The 17,797-nt window shown below is 45.9% G+C and overlaps 1 protein-coding gene across 1 annotated transcript; it reads left to right on the forward strand.

Moving 5' to 3' along the window:
• Nucleotides 1-309: 309 nt before the first annotated feature.
• On the forward strand, nt 310-10,527 carry LOC106613062 (uncharacterized). Its single transcript, XM_014214946.2, has 11 exons — nt 310-427; nt 2,592-2,771; nt 2,926-4,479; nt 6,395-6,487; nt 7,074-7,178; nt 7,357-7,466; nt 7,707-7,901; nt 8,253-8,415; nt 8,642-8,807; nt 9,308-9,402; nt 9,699-10,527. The coding sequence occupies exons 2-11, from the start codon at nt 2,615-2,617 to the stop codon at nt 9,782-9,784; spliced, it is 2,724 nt and encodes a 907-aa protein (XP_014070421.2). The 5' UTR covers nt 310-427; nt 2,592-2,614; the 3' UTR covers nt 9,785-10,527.
• Nucleotides 10,528-17,797: the final 7,270 nt, after the last annotated feature.

Below are 17,797 nucleotides of genomic sequence, written 5' to 3' on the forward strand. Positions count from 1 at the left end.
ACACATTGTCATTTTCCCCCTTCCAACTCAGACCACTCCCATATAGTCCCAGCAACGTTTTTGCTTCAGAAATGGTTCTTTTCAAAGAAGCAAAAAAAGAATATCCAATATTTTAATTGAAAACAATCACAGTAAGGTATGTAATTGTTACCCAGAAATTATTTGATATTCAGATAAAAACAGCTGCATTGGACCTTTAAAATATCAAAAGGAAGCAAAAGGTACTAATTTCATGGAACAACCCAGGTAAGGTCTGATGTCACCTCTGGAGGGGTGAGGGGGGTGAGGCCGGAACATCTGGAACTCCTCCCACTCTCAGGACATTCCTCCAGAACATATGTCAAGCAACGTCTTCTCTCTCTGTCCGATCACCTCGCCTTCTCTTTCTTTGTCTGAGCATCATCATCATTGTCCTCATCATCAGAAGGTAAATACTCCTTCTCTGCGTGCTGTATCCATTTCCTCTCCTCTCTGTGTTATTGCACTGTGTAGGCTAGTTTCAGGACAGCAGAATATTATATTCAAACATTCATGGCATGATTAGAAATAACTGGTATCTTATGTAAATATTTGTCATGAAAACATAGAGAATGTAAAGAACAGCTTATGATACTGTGGAGAAGTTGTCTGAACAGTTAGAGGAGGCTAGTAGGGTTGTGATGGTAAGATAGTGATGGAGAGAGAGGGAGAGAGAAAGAGGTCTGATATTACTTACTAGAATCAGCTGCTTGATAATAGACTTGTAAACACATATGTATGGAAGTCTAATAGATGTATGTGATATACTATATATGATGATAGACAGGCTGACATATACAGGGTAACTAAATGTGCTCTGCTCTGTCTCCTGTCACTGACTCAGCGAAAGAGGGAGAGAGAAAAGAAGGAGAGAGAGAGGAAGAAAATAAGATTGGCTAGGCAGCAGCCTATCTCTCTAGGCACCAGCCTCCTATCTCTCTAGGGACCAGCCTCCTATCTCTCTAGGCACCAGCCTCCTATCTCTCTAGGCACCAGCCTCCTATCTCTCTAGGCACCAGCCTCCTATCTTTCTAGGCACCAGCCTCCTATCTCACTAGGTACCAGCCTCCTATATCTCTAGGCATCAGCCTCCTATCTCACTAGGCACCAGCCTCCTACTTCTCTAGGCACCAGCCGCCTATCTCTCTAGGCACCAGCCTCCTATCTCTCTAGGCACCAGCCTCCTATCTCTCTAGGCACCAGCCTCCTATCTCTCTAGGCACCAGCCTCCTATATCTCTAGGCATCAGCCTCCTACTTCTCTAGGCACCAGCCGCCTATCTCTCTAGGCACCAGCCTCCTATCTCTCTAGGCACCAGCCTCCTATCTCTCTAGGCACCAGCCTCCTATCTCTCTAGGCACCAGCCTCCTATCTCTCTAGGCACCAACCTCCTATCTCTCTAGGCACCAGCCGCCTATCTCTCTAGGCACCAGCCTCCTATCTCTCTAGGCACCAGCCTCCTATCTCTCTAGGCACCAGCCTCCTATCTCTCTAGGCACCAGCCTCCTATCTCTCTAGGCACCAACCTCCTATCTCTCTAGGCACCAGCCTCCTATCTCTCTAGGCACCGGCATCCTATCTCTTTAGGCACCAGCCTCCTATCTCTCTAGGCACCAACCTCCTATCTCTCTAGGCACCAACCTCCTATCTCTCTAGGCACCAGCCTCCTATCTCTCTAGGCACAGGCACCTGCCATGTACTAACGCCCTCCAGTCACACATACTGTACTGTGGAATCTGTCTTTGTCACTGGGAGTGGGTGGATATGAGAATCAGCGTTTAGCTGGCACTAAGCAGGACAGGGAGTAGAGAGGCACTGCTGGGCTCTCTGAGAGGGGTTACTGTGCTGAATAAGGTAGGGGAGGTGGGAGAGAGAGGGAGTGAGAGGGAGGGAGGGGAAGAGTGAGTGAGAGAGAGAAAGGCAGGGAGCGATGTGGTAATTCACAAATGTGTTTTGATTCAAAAAAGTGTAGGTTACTGTTTTACATATAGAGGGCGATGGGATCTTTATGTTCAGTGATAATTAACATGAAGTACTGAGGTGAATCTTAACCAGAGCCCTTTCTAGACAGTAAGCTCCAATACCACCTGTTTCAACTCATCTGACCCAATCAAGATAACATTTATCCTCCATGACTGGGCCAGTGACATCATCAACTCTGCAAATATATCCTCTGGTTGTTTATTGTCCAAAACACATTTATACTAGAAACACATTCATACTTTATTTCCATTCCACAGAATAAAGAAACAGGCAGGACAGGAATGAGCTAATATTGGATTTAAATTTAGAGCAAGAGGAAGTCTTAGCCCTGGGTTGGCGGAGAGTGTTGACAGACAGACCAGCCAACCACACCAGTCTAGGGTTGCATCCCAAATGGCTCTAGGCTGGGGTCCCACATGGCACCCAGCCTAGAGCCTTATAGTTAAACACTTCAACCCAGACTGATGCTGGAATAATATGCTACTGAATAGCTTGTATTTTCATCATTTATTTTCTCATTATAATTTTTTTCTTCGCTGTCCTCTCTCTCATGTTCATATAATATTATTACTTTTGCTATTGTTTTACAGCTGTAGCTGAAACGACAGACGCCATGGCAACCTTGGATGGTTTTCCCGCCAGTTTCTATGGTGAGCCGGGGGTGTTGGGCATGTTATCCAATGGGATCAGTGCGTTCCTGGTTCTACTGCAGAACTTCAACACCGCTAGAACCGGAGTACCGCCGCAGGGGGTGGAAAACATTCTGGCAGGTACGCTAATCAATCCATCCATTCATCATGATCACTGTCTAACTCTACTCTCTGTTCTTGCTGTTGTGTTTCAGTTGGTTGTTCAGCATCAGTAACAGTGTTGTGTGTTTGTAGGTGGTTGTTCAACATCACTAACTGTGTTGTGTGCTTGCAGGTGTTCACCTGATTCTGATAGGTGGTGTGTGTCAGCTGATCGCCGGCCTCCTGTCGTTCCGCAAATACGACCACCTAAGCAGCACTGCCTTCATCGGCTACGCAGCGCTCTGGGGGAGCTATGGCGCCACACGCATCTTCCAGGGTGCCTCCCAACCAATCACAACCAACTTGACCCTGTCACATGACCTGATGAGCAACATGACAATGCACACTTCCCTCATAACCAACCTATCTCTGTCAGCGGAACTCATCAACGGCACCTCGCGGAGCCCTGATTGGCTGTTCTTCCTGCACATTCCCCAGACTGCCATTGCGGGATTGGTCCCATACATCCTCCTCTCCTTCCTATTGGCCTTCTGCTCGGCCACGGTAAACGTCATCATGCCCTTTGTGTTCGGCGCCATCTCGCTGACGCTGCTGTTCGAGGCCGTGGTATTAGGAGTGTCCTCCGCCTGGCCGCTGATTGTCTCCGGTATTCTAGAACTCCTCATCCTTCTTTTCGCCATGTACGGCAGCGCTGCCCTGCTGGTGAAAGGCCTGGCACAGCGCTACATCTTGAAGGGGTTCGGCAACCCCCTGTTTAACGTGCTCCTACTGGGGACCAATCAAACTCCCAAGGCCAGCGCTCAGAGCCTGGGACAGGAGAAGAAGAAGAACACGAAGTACGCTGAACCTCAAGCGCTCTGCTTTTTTTGCGACACCGTGTCTCCATTCATCCTGTTGTTCTACTGCTTCGGCTACGTCACGTCCTTCTCCCTGGGGGCCGTGTGGGTGTCCATCATCTCTGCTGCTCAGCTCCTCTCCAGCTACTACGCTCACCTGCGGCATGATGGCTACCTGGCCATCAAGGCCGGGCTGCATGCCACCTACTGGCTGACCAAGGCGTGGGAGGAGTTTGTGTTGTCGCCCCTGATCGTGTCGGAGCCGAAGGTAGAGGTGGCTGCTGGAAGACAGGCAATGGTTGGTGATTGGTTCTTTGTGACGGCAGCGCTGCTCCTTTTAGTGGTTAGTCTCAGTAATGACGCCCTGGAGGTGGCCCACAATGCATTGTTCCTGCTGCTGTCCGTGTCCACGGTCCCCCAGATCCCCCTCCAGGGGTACTACATGTTCTTTGGGGTGTCCTGCTCCCTGTTTGCCGCCTCCTCGCTTTACGGGACATTCTGCCGCCTCATCAACTCCATTGCTGAGAAGATTCTGATCCCTGTGGGTCCTCAGCTCGTCTCCTCTGACCGCCTCCGCGCCGTCCTGTGCTGCTGCTGTTCCCCGGGGAAACTCCAGGGGGCGCTGTCATCATCACCACCAACAATTCAGATCACTGACACCCTATTCTACCTGACCAACGGGGTGGCAGCTCTCTCGGCACTCCACTCGGCCTCGTCCAGTCAGAGCGGGGTGTTCCTGCGGCTGAGCGTTCCGTGGGTGCTGGTGTCAGGAGCGTTGGTACAGGGGTTGGTCAGCAGACTGCAAGTCAGGGGAGGACAGAGATTTGGATCTGTCATCCCATCCTTCTACATGGTTGTCTGGGCTACATGGACATGGTACCGCTTCGCAGGTACATGGTTGACTTGTGCTGCCTCCTAAATGACACCCTATTCCTTATACAGGGCTCTTGTAAAAAGTAATGCACTATATACAGTGAGGGAAAAAAGTATGTGATCCCCTGCTAATTTTGTACGTTTGCCCACTGACAAAGAAATGATCAGTCTATAATTTTAATGGTAGGTTTATTTGAACAGTGAGAGACAGAATAACAACAAAAAAATCCAGAAAACCGCATATCAAAAATGTTATAAATTGATTTGCATTTTAATGAGGGAAATAAGTATTTGCCCCCTCTCAATCAGAAAGATTTCTGGCTCCCAGGTGTCATTTAGATAGGTAATGAGCTGAGATTAGGAGCACACTCTTAAAGGGAGTGCTCCTAATCTCAGTTTGTTACCTGTATAAAAGACACCTGTCCACAGAAGCAATCAATCAATCAGATTCCAAACTCTCCACCATGGCCAAGACCAAAGAGCTCTCCAAGGATGTCAGGGACAAGATTGTAGACCTACACAAGGCTTGAATGGGCTAAAAGACCATCACCTAGCAGCTTGGTGAGAAGGTGACAACAGAACTGTCAATCTCCCTCGGCCTGGGGCTCCACGCAAGATCTCACCTCGTGGAGTTGCAATGATCATGAGAACGGTGAGGAATCAGCCCAGAACTACATGGGAGGGCCTTGTCAATGATCTCAAGGCAGCTGGGACCATAGTCACCAAGAAAACAATTGGTAACACATTACACCGTAAATCCTGCAGCGCCCGCAAAGTCCCCCTGCTCAAGAAAGCACATATACATGCCCGTCTGAAGTTTGCCAATGAACATCTGAATGATTCAGAGGACAACTGGGTGAAAGTGTTGTGGTCAGATGAGACCAAAATGGAGCTCTTTGACATCAACTCAACTCGCCGTGTTTGGAGGAGGAGGAATGCTGCCTATGACCCCAAGAACACCATCCCCACCGTCAAACATGGAGGTGGAAACATTATGCTAAGGGGGTGTTTTTCTGCTAAGGGGACAGGATAACTTCACCGCATCAAAGGGACGATGGACGGGGCCATGTACCGTCAAATCTTGGGTGAGAACCTCCTTCCCCCAGCCAGGGCATTGAAAATGGGTCGTGGATGGGTATTCCAGCATGACAATGACCCAAAACACACAGCCAAGGCAACAAAGGAGTGGCTCAAGAAGAAGCACATTAAGGTCCTGGAGTGGCCTAGCCAGTCTCCAGACCTTAATCTCATAGAAAATCTGTGGAGGGAGCTGAAGGTTCGAGTTGCCAAACGTCAGCCTCGAAACCATAATGACTTGGAAAAGATCTGCAAAGAAGAGTGGGACAAAATCCCTCCTGAGATGTGTGCAAACCTGGTGGCCAACTACAAGAAACGTCTGACCTCTGTGATTGCCAACAAGGGTTTTGCCACCAAGTACTAAGTCATGTTTTGCAGAGGGGTCAAATACTTATTTCCCTCATTAAAATGCAAATCAATTTCTGGATTTTTTTGTTGTTGTTATTCTGTCTCTCACTGTTCAAATAAACCTACCATTAAAATTATAGACTGATAATTTCTTTGTCAGTGGGCAAACGTACAAAATCAGCAGGGGATCAAATACTTTTTCCCCCCACTCTAGGGAATAGGGTACCATTTGGGACATACCCTGAAGGATTAGATTAGAAGACTTTATTATCCATTAGGTTTACGCAAAATGGAAATTTGGCTTTGGCGCTAACATACATATAGAATTTTACTCATTTCACACATCGACAGATCCTAACAGGAAGAATGCGCCTTTAAGTTTGGCCTAAATCATACAATAATGTCAAGAGGAGACTTGCAGGATAGTTAGTCAGTGTTACTGTTGTTGTTGTTGTCTCCATGCTCTGTCACCTGTTTAGTAACCAGTACTCTCTGTTCTATTCTCAGGCCTCATGCTACAGATCTCTCCAGCAGGGTCCTTAGGGTTCACAGCTGGAACCATCGCTTTCCTGGTCATCAACGCTTTCCTCATGCTCATCGGTCAGTCTCTTCATGAAATGACCAAAATCTACCTGTTCACCTGCTTCAACAGATAAAGAGAGTGAAAAACGGTTGTGTTTGGCACCCTATTCCTTATGTAGCCCTATGGGCACTGGTCGCAAGTAGTGCTTCACCGTAGTGCAGGGATCATCAACTATATTCAGCCGAGGGCCAATTACAAATCATTTGTAGACTGCAAATGAACCACAAGAAGCCCGAACAGATATAACATTTGACTAAAACATAGTAATTTCAAACATTGCTTACATTTCTACACAATCACATATATCTCTCTATTATGCGTGGGAATACCTTGGAACAGATTTCCAAAATTAAAATCAATTGGAGCTGATTTGCTGGTGTTTTTGCAGTCTTTTATATCCAACAATTGTTTTTGCTCAGAAAAATGTATAGGCCAAATAAATGTGTCCGCGGGCCGCCGTTGGGGAAGCCTGATATAGGGCATAGGTGACCATTAGGGACACATGCAGTGTATTCATCCTGTATTGCTAACTTTCTCCATGTCTTCTCCCCTCCAACACTCCATTTCTACATCTCTCCATATTTCCATGTGTCCACCCCCCAGCTGCATATGGGAACCTGGTCCTCTTGTCTCTGACCACAGTCATGGAGGTAGTCCTGGTCTGTTTCCTCCTGTCCACCCTCCAACAGCTCCCCTACCAGCTGGAGAGTAAGGAACCTGCTTCTCACCTCACTACCCTTACGGTCTCAGACCTACTGCACAGTATCTCTACCATAGTGAACATGTACGCTTTCTGTTCAAAACATTGCATTATGTACACATTGTTTTGATACCTAGATGTTAGTTGAATGTCACTTCTAACATTGCTCTTGCATTCTTCCTACAGTTGCCATGCTAGCTGTGTTCTCTATCATCTGTGTGTATGGAGCCCTGGCATCGCTGGTCAACTGTACCTTCTCTCAGAGACTGCTGCCCCTTGGCCCGCCGCTGTTCAAGGTGAGAACAATACACTCCATTCCGTATTTCATTCTGTTCCATTCTATTCCGTTCCATTCCATTCAATTCCATTCTATTCCGTTCCATTCTACTCCATTCCATTCCGTTACATTCTATTCTATTCCATTCTGTTCCCGTTCCATTCCATTTATTTCTGTTCTGTTCCATTTCATTCCATACCATTCCGTCCTACTCCATTCTGTTACGCTCCATATCGTCTCTCTCTGTGTTGTGTCTCAGGATGTGAAGCAGCGGAAGGCGTTGTCGCCTGACTCGCCCTGTCCCGTAGCAGACTCCAGGCTGACTAGTGGACTCCTGAAAATCAACAGACTGCTAGACGACGGGGGGGTCTGTGGAATCCCCACCGACACTGTCTACGCCCTGGCTGCCTCCTGCAAGAACCCTCACGCCATCGAGAGCATCTACAACATCAAGGTAACACTCACATTATCAGTAACATACTGTCCTCATACTCTTAAACAAGCCAATGTTACTCCAGCAAGTAGGCTACTGGTCCTTTGAGCCTGATATGAACAATTGTCCTGGAACAATCCTAATTGTGAAATGTCTGTGAATTGTCATGCACTGGCTCACAAAATTTTGTTTTGGGATGAAACTTTGGTTGAAACTGGATAACACCTGACCTTTGACCTCTAACCTCTCTTTGACCCCTTTTAGGACTGCCCAGCAGAGAAGCCAATCTGTATCTCCAGTGTAGAGCAGCTGGGCCAAGCCCCTTGACCCCTGACCTCTAACCCCTGACCTGTCTCTCTGACCCCTAACCAGGACCGCCCAGCAGAGAAGCCGATCTGTATCTGTATTTCCAGTGTGGAGCAGCTGGTGGCTGCCAAGCCCCCCTTCAGTCCTCTACTCTGGGAGTTCCTGAGGAACGTCTACCCTGGAGGAATCAGCTGCATCGTCTGCAAGGGAGATTGGCTACTCAGACTGGGTCAGTACCATGGTGGCAAATTACCAGTGGAGGCTGCTGAGGGCAAGACGGCTCATAATAATATTTTGAATGGAGTGTAATAGATGGAATGGAGTGAATGGAATGGTGTCAAACATGTGGTTGACTTTTGGGGGTCTACCTAAACTAAAATAGTGTTTTTAATCGTTGTGTTCGCACCTGTGTCGGTCAAGTTTTGCTGAGATAATGGTCTACATGTGTTGTCCAGGTGTGGGTCCGGCCTACGACCTCGTGGGGACCAAGGACAGCATTATGATCCGAGTCCCTGACCACACCGTCACCGGACACCTGTGTGACATCACCGGCCCACTCGCCATCACCTCAGCCAATCCCAGCGGAGAACCCGACAGCACGCACCACGACATGGTCATCAGGTAACAGTCTAGCATAATACTCACCAGTACTCAAGCGTGTTGACGCTTATTCATAAAACATTATAGTGGTAAATGATCACCATTTATAACATGTCATAAATGGTGCACATTGCAGCTCCAATGTAATAATTAGATACCAACATTTCCACAGCTATGCTGCCTTCATCAGGGTTTCATCAAATGATGACTATTTAACCTGGAGAGAACTATTTGATGTGATGCTGAGAGTGATGTCATTATTGAGGTATTTCTGCGTCCAGGAGTCTTGTTATAGACCGGTTTGATCTTTCCAGTCAGACTGGTTTGGTATCAGTCAGCCTGCTGTGTAAATGTACAGTTATGCTAATGTGACTGTGTTAGTCCTCGACTCGTTATGGGGTCATAATGTAGATGATGTTCTTTACTCTTGATGCTGTTCTGAACCTGTACCTGAACTTACTCTCAAACTGTCTTCCTAATACTGATAGTGACACTGTCTCCTCTATCTGTGTGTGTTTCAGTCGTCTGGGCCATAAGATCCAGGGTGTTTTGTGTGACGGGGATTCCAACGAGGTCGTAGCCTCCACAGTGGTCAACTGCCTCAAGATAGATGAAGGTATGATGTCACAGTGCAGTACAGACTCCCACTACAATAAGTCATAACTAACCTCTTAGGCTGTCTGTTGTCCCACCTAGGGTTGCAACATTCCAATAACTTTCCCCAAATTCCCAGGTTTTCCAGATATCCTAGTTGGAAGATTCCTGGATTTCAGAAGGATTTAAGTAGGAATTTCCAAAATCCTCCAACCAGGAATTTAGTTAAAGTTACTGAGACTTTGCAACCATAGTCCCACCCAATGGTTCCTTGTGTGTCAATGATCACTTAGTCAGAATTGTTTCCTTCTCCCCCAGGTACGATTAGCATCGTGAGGGAGGGCTGTGTCCCGGCTATCAAGGTTCGACAGATCTTTGAGAGGGTGAAGAGCAGTATGCTATGAAGAGGACCTTCACACTCCATCCTCTCCTACATTCTCGCTTCCATCCACCTCTCCTTCCCACATTCCCTCCCTCCATCCTATGTTGACCAATGATGACGCTCAGATCAGATACTGGACCCACACATCTCAGGCCACCAGCCAATGAAGAGTGTTCTCTTAAAGATAACTGAAGATTAAATGTGAAGAGTGTAAAAACGCGGCATAATTGTTGTAATGTTGGGCTAACTAAATGCTAATCAATTCGTTGTGATGAGAGGACTGTAGTGAAAGCCAAATGCAATCTTTGCTGACCTTATTGTTATAACAAATGTTTTAATCAGGGAAATTACCTATGTATTCATTCAGTATATTTGTTGTAGTTTTAGAGGTACGATACAGATGTTGTGAATTCTAGATTGATGTTAGATTTTTGTTCTGTAATAAAGTGCGACCAGAAAACACCATAATACCTTGATGTTGAATTAAGTCTAAAATAAACATTTGTTAAGGACTATGTAGTGTGGATAAATGTGTGATGCTTCTGGGGAGAAATGAAGGATTATTTATTGTTATGGTGAGGTAAGATTTATGTGGGATTTAATGTATTGTTCCATATGGGAGATTTACACAGGCCAAACAGCATACATGCAACATTTAAATGACCCGATTTCTATCATTTGTCCTGACAATGTGTTGCAATGGTTATATGTGTATATGTATGTTATTGTTTAAATCTATTTCATATTAAAACTCAACTAAACTAACATTTCCAGTTTCTTTTCTGTTTTCAATACCGTAACCAATATTTCTCATGTCTTAATAATGAATAAACAAGTGTCAATGATCAGCCTAAAACAAGATGTCTCCACCACAAGACCCAGCATATGAACAGATAAAAACCACATTAATGAATAGAACATTATTATAGGATCTCCATGTATAAAACAGGTCTGCAGAACTATGGAGTAGGGCTCTTTTGGGTCTAGTTTTAGAGCATGCTTTATATCCTGCTTTTAACCTTACAGCAGACTCTGGGGAAATCCACTTCCTGCATAGTTGGTCAACTAGAAACCAATTCTAATTTGCAATGAATCCTGGGCAAGAGGAAATACAGCTAAGATAATAACATTTTCATTTAAAATGGTCTCCAATAGAAATGGGTCATTCCAGTAGAGATCTGAGGTGCATGCATTCATTTCGAGGTAAAACATGTAGGCTATAGAACGTTCTATCCATCACCATTCAAAATGGCCTCCAAAAGAGCTGGGACATTCCAGTGGATCTCTGAGGTGGGGTTCTAGTAGCCTCTACCCAGGAGCTCTGCTTCACAAACACGCGTAACCAACCTCCAAAAGCATCTTACCCAGTCGCGCTAGCTATTTGACAGCAGTAGGGACACTTCAGGGTGAGGAGTGAGTTTCATACATGCCCATCTGCTACAGAAGGATGTTATTCAAAATGCAATGTAGTTTCCCTGATATAAATACAGTACCAGTCAAAACTTTGGACACACCTACTCATTCCAGGGTTTTTCTTTATTTTCACTATTTTCTACATTGTATATTAATAGTGAAGACCTCAAAACTATGAAATAACACATATGGAAACTTGTAGAAACCAAAAATGTGTTAAACAAATGAGAATAGGAGTGACATTAAGGGTTGCCCTATTGCCTGGGGCAAGTGAACTGAGCAGTCACGCAAGTTGCAGTCACACAGAGGTTTCTCCATTGGGAAGGGGATTTTTTGCAAAGAATTCCAGTATCCTAAAACGGATATATCTGGTTCTTCCCCATTGTTTAAGTGAAGACAGACAATTTATGGCATTTATTGCAGTCGGGCAAGTTGAGCCTGCTACATGTGTGTGCTTTGTACAGTGTCTAGTAAAAGTCTACACGCCTAATGCACAGGTTCTACATGGCGATACCATTCCCAAGAGCCTCTTTCACCCCTCAGAAACTCTCTCACCCCTTTCTCAGCTCTCAGAACCTCTCTCACCCCTCTCTCACCACCACAGGATGCTGGTGGGAGGAGTTATAAGAGGATGGGATCGTTGTAATGGCTGGAATAGAATATGGAGCGTTATCAAACACATCAAGCATATGGAAACCACCTTTGACTCCATTCCATTCAAGCATTCCAGCCATTACAATGAGCCTCCTATAGCTCCCCTCACCAGCCTTCTCTGATCACCCCTCAGATGGAGACAAATTCCACTTAAACAGAGGCAGTGAGAATGATGAATTGATTGGGGAAAATGCCCAGGGCCAGGACCAACAAAGAACTGAAGATTAGCCTCCTTATCAACATGTTTTAAGTAAGTGAGAAACACAAAATAAGATAAAAGCAGTAAGGAAAGTGTTGTGAAGGTACACAGGAGAAGATGAGAAGGTTGATCTGGGGAAATATCCAGCAGGGCTAACAAAAGATGGATGTACTTCCTTGTAAGATGAATGACTGATAGTTACTGGCATCACTATTCATCAGTCTTCACATGTATCATTCTTCTTCATCCATCCTCAGCATCCAGAATGCTCATCCAAATGATTTATGTAGGTTTTACTTGACGATACCATCCCATGAGACCCTCTCACTCCTCAGATCCCCCTCACCCCTCAGAACCTCTACCACCCCTCATAACCTCTCTCACCCCTCAGAACCTCTCTCACCCCTCAGAACCTCTCTCACCCCTCAGAACCTCTCCCACCCCTCAGAACCTCTCCCACCCCTCATAACCTCTCTCACCCCTCAGAACCTCTCTCACCCCTCATAACCTCTCTCACCCCTCAGAACCTCTCTCACCCCTCAGAACCTCTCTCACCCCTCAGAACCTCTCTCACCCCTCAGAGCCTCTCCCACCCCTCATAACCTCTCTCACCCCTCAGAACCTCTCTCACCCCTCAGAACCTCTCTCACCCCTCAGAGCCTCTCCCACCCCTCATAACCTCTCTCACCCCTCAGAAACTCTCTCACCCCTCAGATCCCCCCTCACCCCTCAGAGCCTCTCTCACCCCTCAGAGCCTCTCCCACCCCTCATAACCTTTCTCACCCCTCAGATCCCCCCTCACCCCTCATAACCTCTCTCACCCCTCAGAACCTCTCTCACCCCTCAGAGCCTCACTCACCCCTCAGAGCCTCTCTCACCCCTCAGAGCCTCTCTCACCCATCAGAACCTCTCTCACCCCTCAGAGCCTCTCTCACCCCTCAGAACCTCTCTCACCCCTCATAACCTCTCTCATCACTCAGTGCCTTGGCTCACCCCTTAGAGCCTCGCTCACCCCTCATAACCTCTCACCCCTCAGAGCCTCTCTAATCCTTCTCTCACCCCTCAGAACCTCTCTCGCCCCTCAGAACCTCTCTCATCCCTCAGAGCCTTTGCTCACCCCTCAGAACCTCTCTGACCCCACTCTAACCCCTCAGAACCTCTCACCCCTCAGAGCCTCACACACCCCTCAGAAATTCTCTCACCCCTCAGAACTTCTCTCACCCCTCAGAGCCTCTCACCCCTCAGAACCCCTCTCACCCCTCTTTCACCTCTCAGAGCCTCTCTCACCCCGCTCTCACCCCTCAGTATCTTCACCCCTCAGAGCCTCTCTCACCCCTCTCTCACCCCTCAGAACCTCTCGCCCCTCAGAGCCCCTCTCACCCCTCAGAACCTCTCAGACCTCAGAGCATCTCCCTCATCCTTCTCTCACCCCTCAGAACCTCTCTCACCCCTCAGAACCTCTCTCACCCCTCAGACTCTTTGTTCACCCCTCAGATCCTCGCTCACCTGTCAGAAACTCTCTGACCCCTCTCTCACCCCTCAGAACCTCTGACCCCTCAGAGCCTCTCTCATCCATCTCTCACCCCTCAGAGCCTAGCTCCCTACTCAGAACCTCTCTTACCCATCAGAACCTCTCTCACCCCACATAGCCTCTCACCCCTCTCTCACCCCTCAGAGCCTATCTCACCCCTCTTTCACCCCTCAGAGCCTCTCTCACCCCTCAAAACCCCTCTTACCCCTCTTTCACCCCTCAGAGGCTTTCTCACCCCTCTCTCACTCCTCAGAACCTCTCTTTCCTCAAAAACCTCTCTTACCTCTCAGAGCCTCTCTTACCCCTCAGAGCCTCTCTCACCCCTTTCTCACCCCTCAGAGCCTCTATCAACCCTCTCTCACCCCTCAGATTCTCTTTCACCCATCAGAACCTCTCTCACCCCTCTCTCCAGAGTTGTGGACTCGAGTCACATGACTTGGACTCCAGTCTGACTCAAGTCACAAATTTGATGACTTGAGCCTCGACTTGATAGAAAAGAAAATAACTTGAGATTTGACCTGGACTTGGAGCCTAAAGACTCGGGACTTGACGTTGACTTGAGACTGATGACTTAAAATAATCTGGCCAGGTTTTGTAATGTTTTAGATGCCTTCCCTGTGGCTCAGTTGGTAGAGCATGGTGTTTGCAACGCCAGGGTTGTGGGTTCGATTCCCACGGGGGGGCCAGTGCAAAAAAATTATAATACTAATAAATTCAAGAAAATGCATGGAATAAAAATGAAATGTATGTATTCACTACTGTAAGTCGCTCTGGATAAGAGCGTCTGCTAAATGACTAAAATGTTATGTTTTGTCACTCATTTTGTAGCACAGCGTATACATGGACGGATTACTCTTCACAAAACCAGAGACAGTAGCCACATCGGCCTTGCAAAAAAACAGCAACAGATTAGCTAGTGAAACGCACACTTGGCACTCTGATTGGACCAGCCAACTGTCAATCAGCACAGGTCGGGTGTGATTTGCTGTACAGCTATAGGAATTATTTGTGAGAGCAAAATTGCAAGATTATGTTATAATACTTTTATTGCGTCAAATGGTTGTTTTATGCAACAGAATAGAGTATTCTTAACTATTGTGTGTGTTCTACTGAGGATGGACCTCTGGGAGATAACACTGACAGGAGATTTACGATGTCTTTTGGGTGATAAAATCTAAAGAGCATTCCAGAGCATGAGTTAATGTTTCTGTTCTATACCGTACCAGGGAGAGATGGTTCCAGTTTGGAGTCGGAGGGCCAGACACTGGTCTCTACACAATGAAAACTGTTGACACAGCAGATACTGTCTGCTATGTATTATAGGAATCTTTCATACAGATCTTAACCTTGTGATCCATTCTATATATCTGTTGTTCGTCATGTAGGTTGAAAGGGGTGTATCTTGGCTATAAAAGACCTTTGTAATTTTGTCTCGGGCTCTCAACGAATCGTTTGATCGTGAATCGTCGACCAGCCATGACCAGCCATCATTATCGTAGAGCACTCAATCGATTCACTTTATATGTGTGCGTTGTATTGACCGGCTCCCTTATTAATAAGTGAATAAAGATTCAGTTTAAGTTTAACTCTGACTTGTGTGATAAGTTTGTCTCTCCTCATTTGATAGTAAACAAATGAACCACCACATAGTGCAGAGCAAAGTCAGATTATAGGATGAGGATTGCCATAATAAATAAATACGCAGCTCCAAAAGTTGTTTACTGATCAAGAATATTAACTATTCACTTTGTAAACTCACCAGCAATGGGGCAGCATTTACTAGCATAGGCCTACTGGTCTTTTGAAAGTATTCAGAACCCTTGACTTATTCCACATTTTGTTACGTTATAGCCTTATTCTAAAATGGATTAAACAAATAAAAATCCTCAGCAATCTACCCACAATACCCCATAATGACAAAGCAACATTTATGAGAATGTATTAAAAAATGGAAATACCTTATTTACATAAGTATTCAGACCCTTTGCTATGAAACTTGAAATTGAGCTCAGGTGCATCCTGTTTCCATTGATCAACTTTGAGATGTTTCTACAACTTCATTGGAGTCCACCTGTGGTAAATTCAATTGATTGGACATGATTTGGAAAGGCACCCACCTGTCTATATAAGGTCCCCAGTTGAGAGTACATTTCAGAGCAAAAACCAAGCCATGAGATCGAAGGGATAGACTGTAGAGCTCAGAGACAGGATTGTGTTGAGGCACAGATCTGGGGAAGGGTATCAAAACATTTATTCAGCATTGAAGGTCCCCAAGAACACAGTGGCCTCCATCATCTTAAATAGAAGAAGTTTGGAATCACCAAGAATCTTCCTAGAGCTGGCTGCCCAGCCAAACTGAGCAATCAGGGGACTAGGGCCTTGGTCAGGGAGGTGACCAAGAACCCGATGGTCACTCTGACAGAGCTCTAGAGTTCCTCTGTGGAGATGGTAGAACCTACCAGAAGGACAACCATCTCTGCAGCACCACCAAACAGGCCTTTATTTTATGGTAGAGCGGCTAGACGGAAGCCACTCCTCAGTAAAAGGCACATGAGAGCCCGCTTGGAGTTTGCCAAAAGACTCTCAGACCATGAGAAACAAGATTCTCTGGTCTGATGAAACCAAGATGGAACTCTTTGGCCTGAATGCCAAGCGTCACATTTGGAGGAAACCTGGCACCATCCCTACAGTGAAGCATGGTGTTGGCAAAATCATGCTGTGGGGATGTTTTCAATGTCAGAGACTGGGAGACTAGTCATGAGCGAGTAAAAGATGGACGGAGTAAAGTACACAGAGATCCTTGATGAAAACCTGCTCCAGCGCGCTCAGGAGCTCAGACTGGACAACGACCCTAAACACACAGCCTAGACAACGCAGGAGTGGCTTCTGGACAAGTCTCTGAATGTCCTTGAATGACCCAGCTAGAACCTGGATTTGAACCCGATGGAACATCTCTGGAGAGACCTGAAAATAGCTGTGCAGCAATGGTCCCCAACCAACCTGATGGAGCTTGAGAGGATCTAGAGAGAAGAATGGGAGAAACTCTCCAAATACAGGTGTGCCAAGCTTGTAGCGACATACCCAAGAAGACTCTAGGTTGTAATCGCTGCCAAAGGTGCTTCAACAAAGTACTGAGTAAAGGGTCTGAATGCTTATGTAAATGTGATATTTCATTTTTTTATTTGTAATACATTTGCAAACATTTCTAAAAACCTGTTTTTGCTTTGTCATTATGGGGTATTGTGTGTAGATTGACGTGGGAAACAACTATTTAATCAATTGTAGAATAAGGCTGTAATGTAACAAAATGTGGAAAAAGTCTTGGTGTCTGAATACTTTCCGAATGCACTGTAACAATTGCTTGAAATGTATAATTTACTTATGAAGCTTGTGCCTCGACTAACCTGTACCCCCGCACATTGACTTGGTACCAGCATGGATGAAGTAAATGTATTTTCTCCATCCACCATACAGGTCAGTTGACGTGCACCAACCACTCCATCGATGTTTTCAGTTATATCCTCTGCCTTTATTTATTGCGCCACCCCAGAAATAACCTCCTTGAAAGGCGCCATTCTATGAAAATCCATACAGGAAACATTCCATTCGGATATCTTTTTGAGTCTTAAAACACTCTTCTTCTGCTCCGCAGACACACAAAAAATTTGAAATAAGATCACTTCTTGTGACTCTCACCGACTTCACACTTTCCTCTAACACATTCCAGATTTTCCTTGAGACTTAATTAAATGGATTTTCCAAGTAGCATTGATCCAAAACCCTGACTCGGACTAAAAACAAGTCTAGTGGTTTCCTGTTTTCCACCACAGCATTACTTCTCTTGTTTCTTTTTCTTCGCCACGGTAACCAACTCATTCTCACTTTCTATACTATTAGCTTCACCCTTCACTCACAAGCAGTTTCAAACAAAACCACCATCTTTCTTGGCAGAAATGTTTGCTGTTGCTTTCACATGTTTAAGTTGGGGATAGGGGGCAGTATTTGCACGGCCGGATAAAAAACGTACCCGATTTAAACTGGTTACTACTCTTGCCCAGAAACGAGAATATGCATATAATTAGTAGATTTGGATAGAAAACACTGTAAAGTTTCTAAAAATGTTTGAATGGTGTCTGTGAGTATAACAGAACTCATATGGCAGGCCAAAACCTGAGAAGATTCCATACAGGAAGTGCCCTGTCTGACAATTTGTTCTCCTTCTGTGGTATCTCTATCAA

Source organism: Salmo salar, chromosome ssa09, assembly GCF_905237065.1.
Source record: "Salmo salar chromosome ssa09, Ssal_v3.1, whole genome shotgun sequence".
In the NCBI taxonomy this organism is placed as follows: Eukaryota; Metazoa; Chordata; class Actinopteri; order Salmoniformes; family Salmonidae; genus Salmo; species Salmo salar.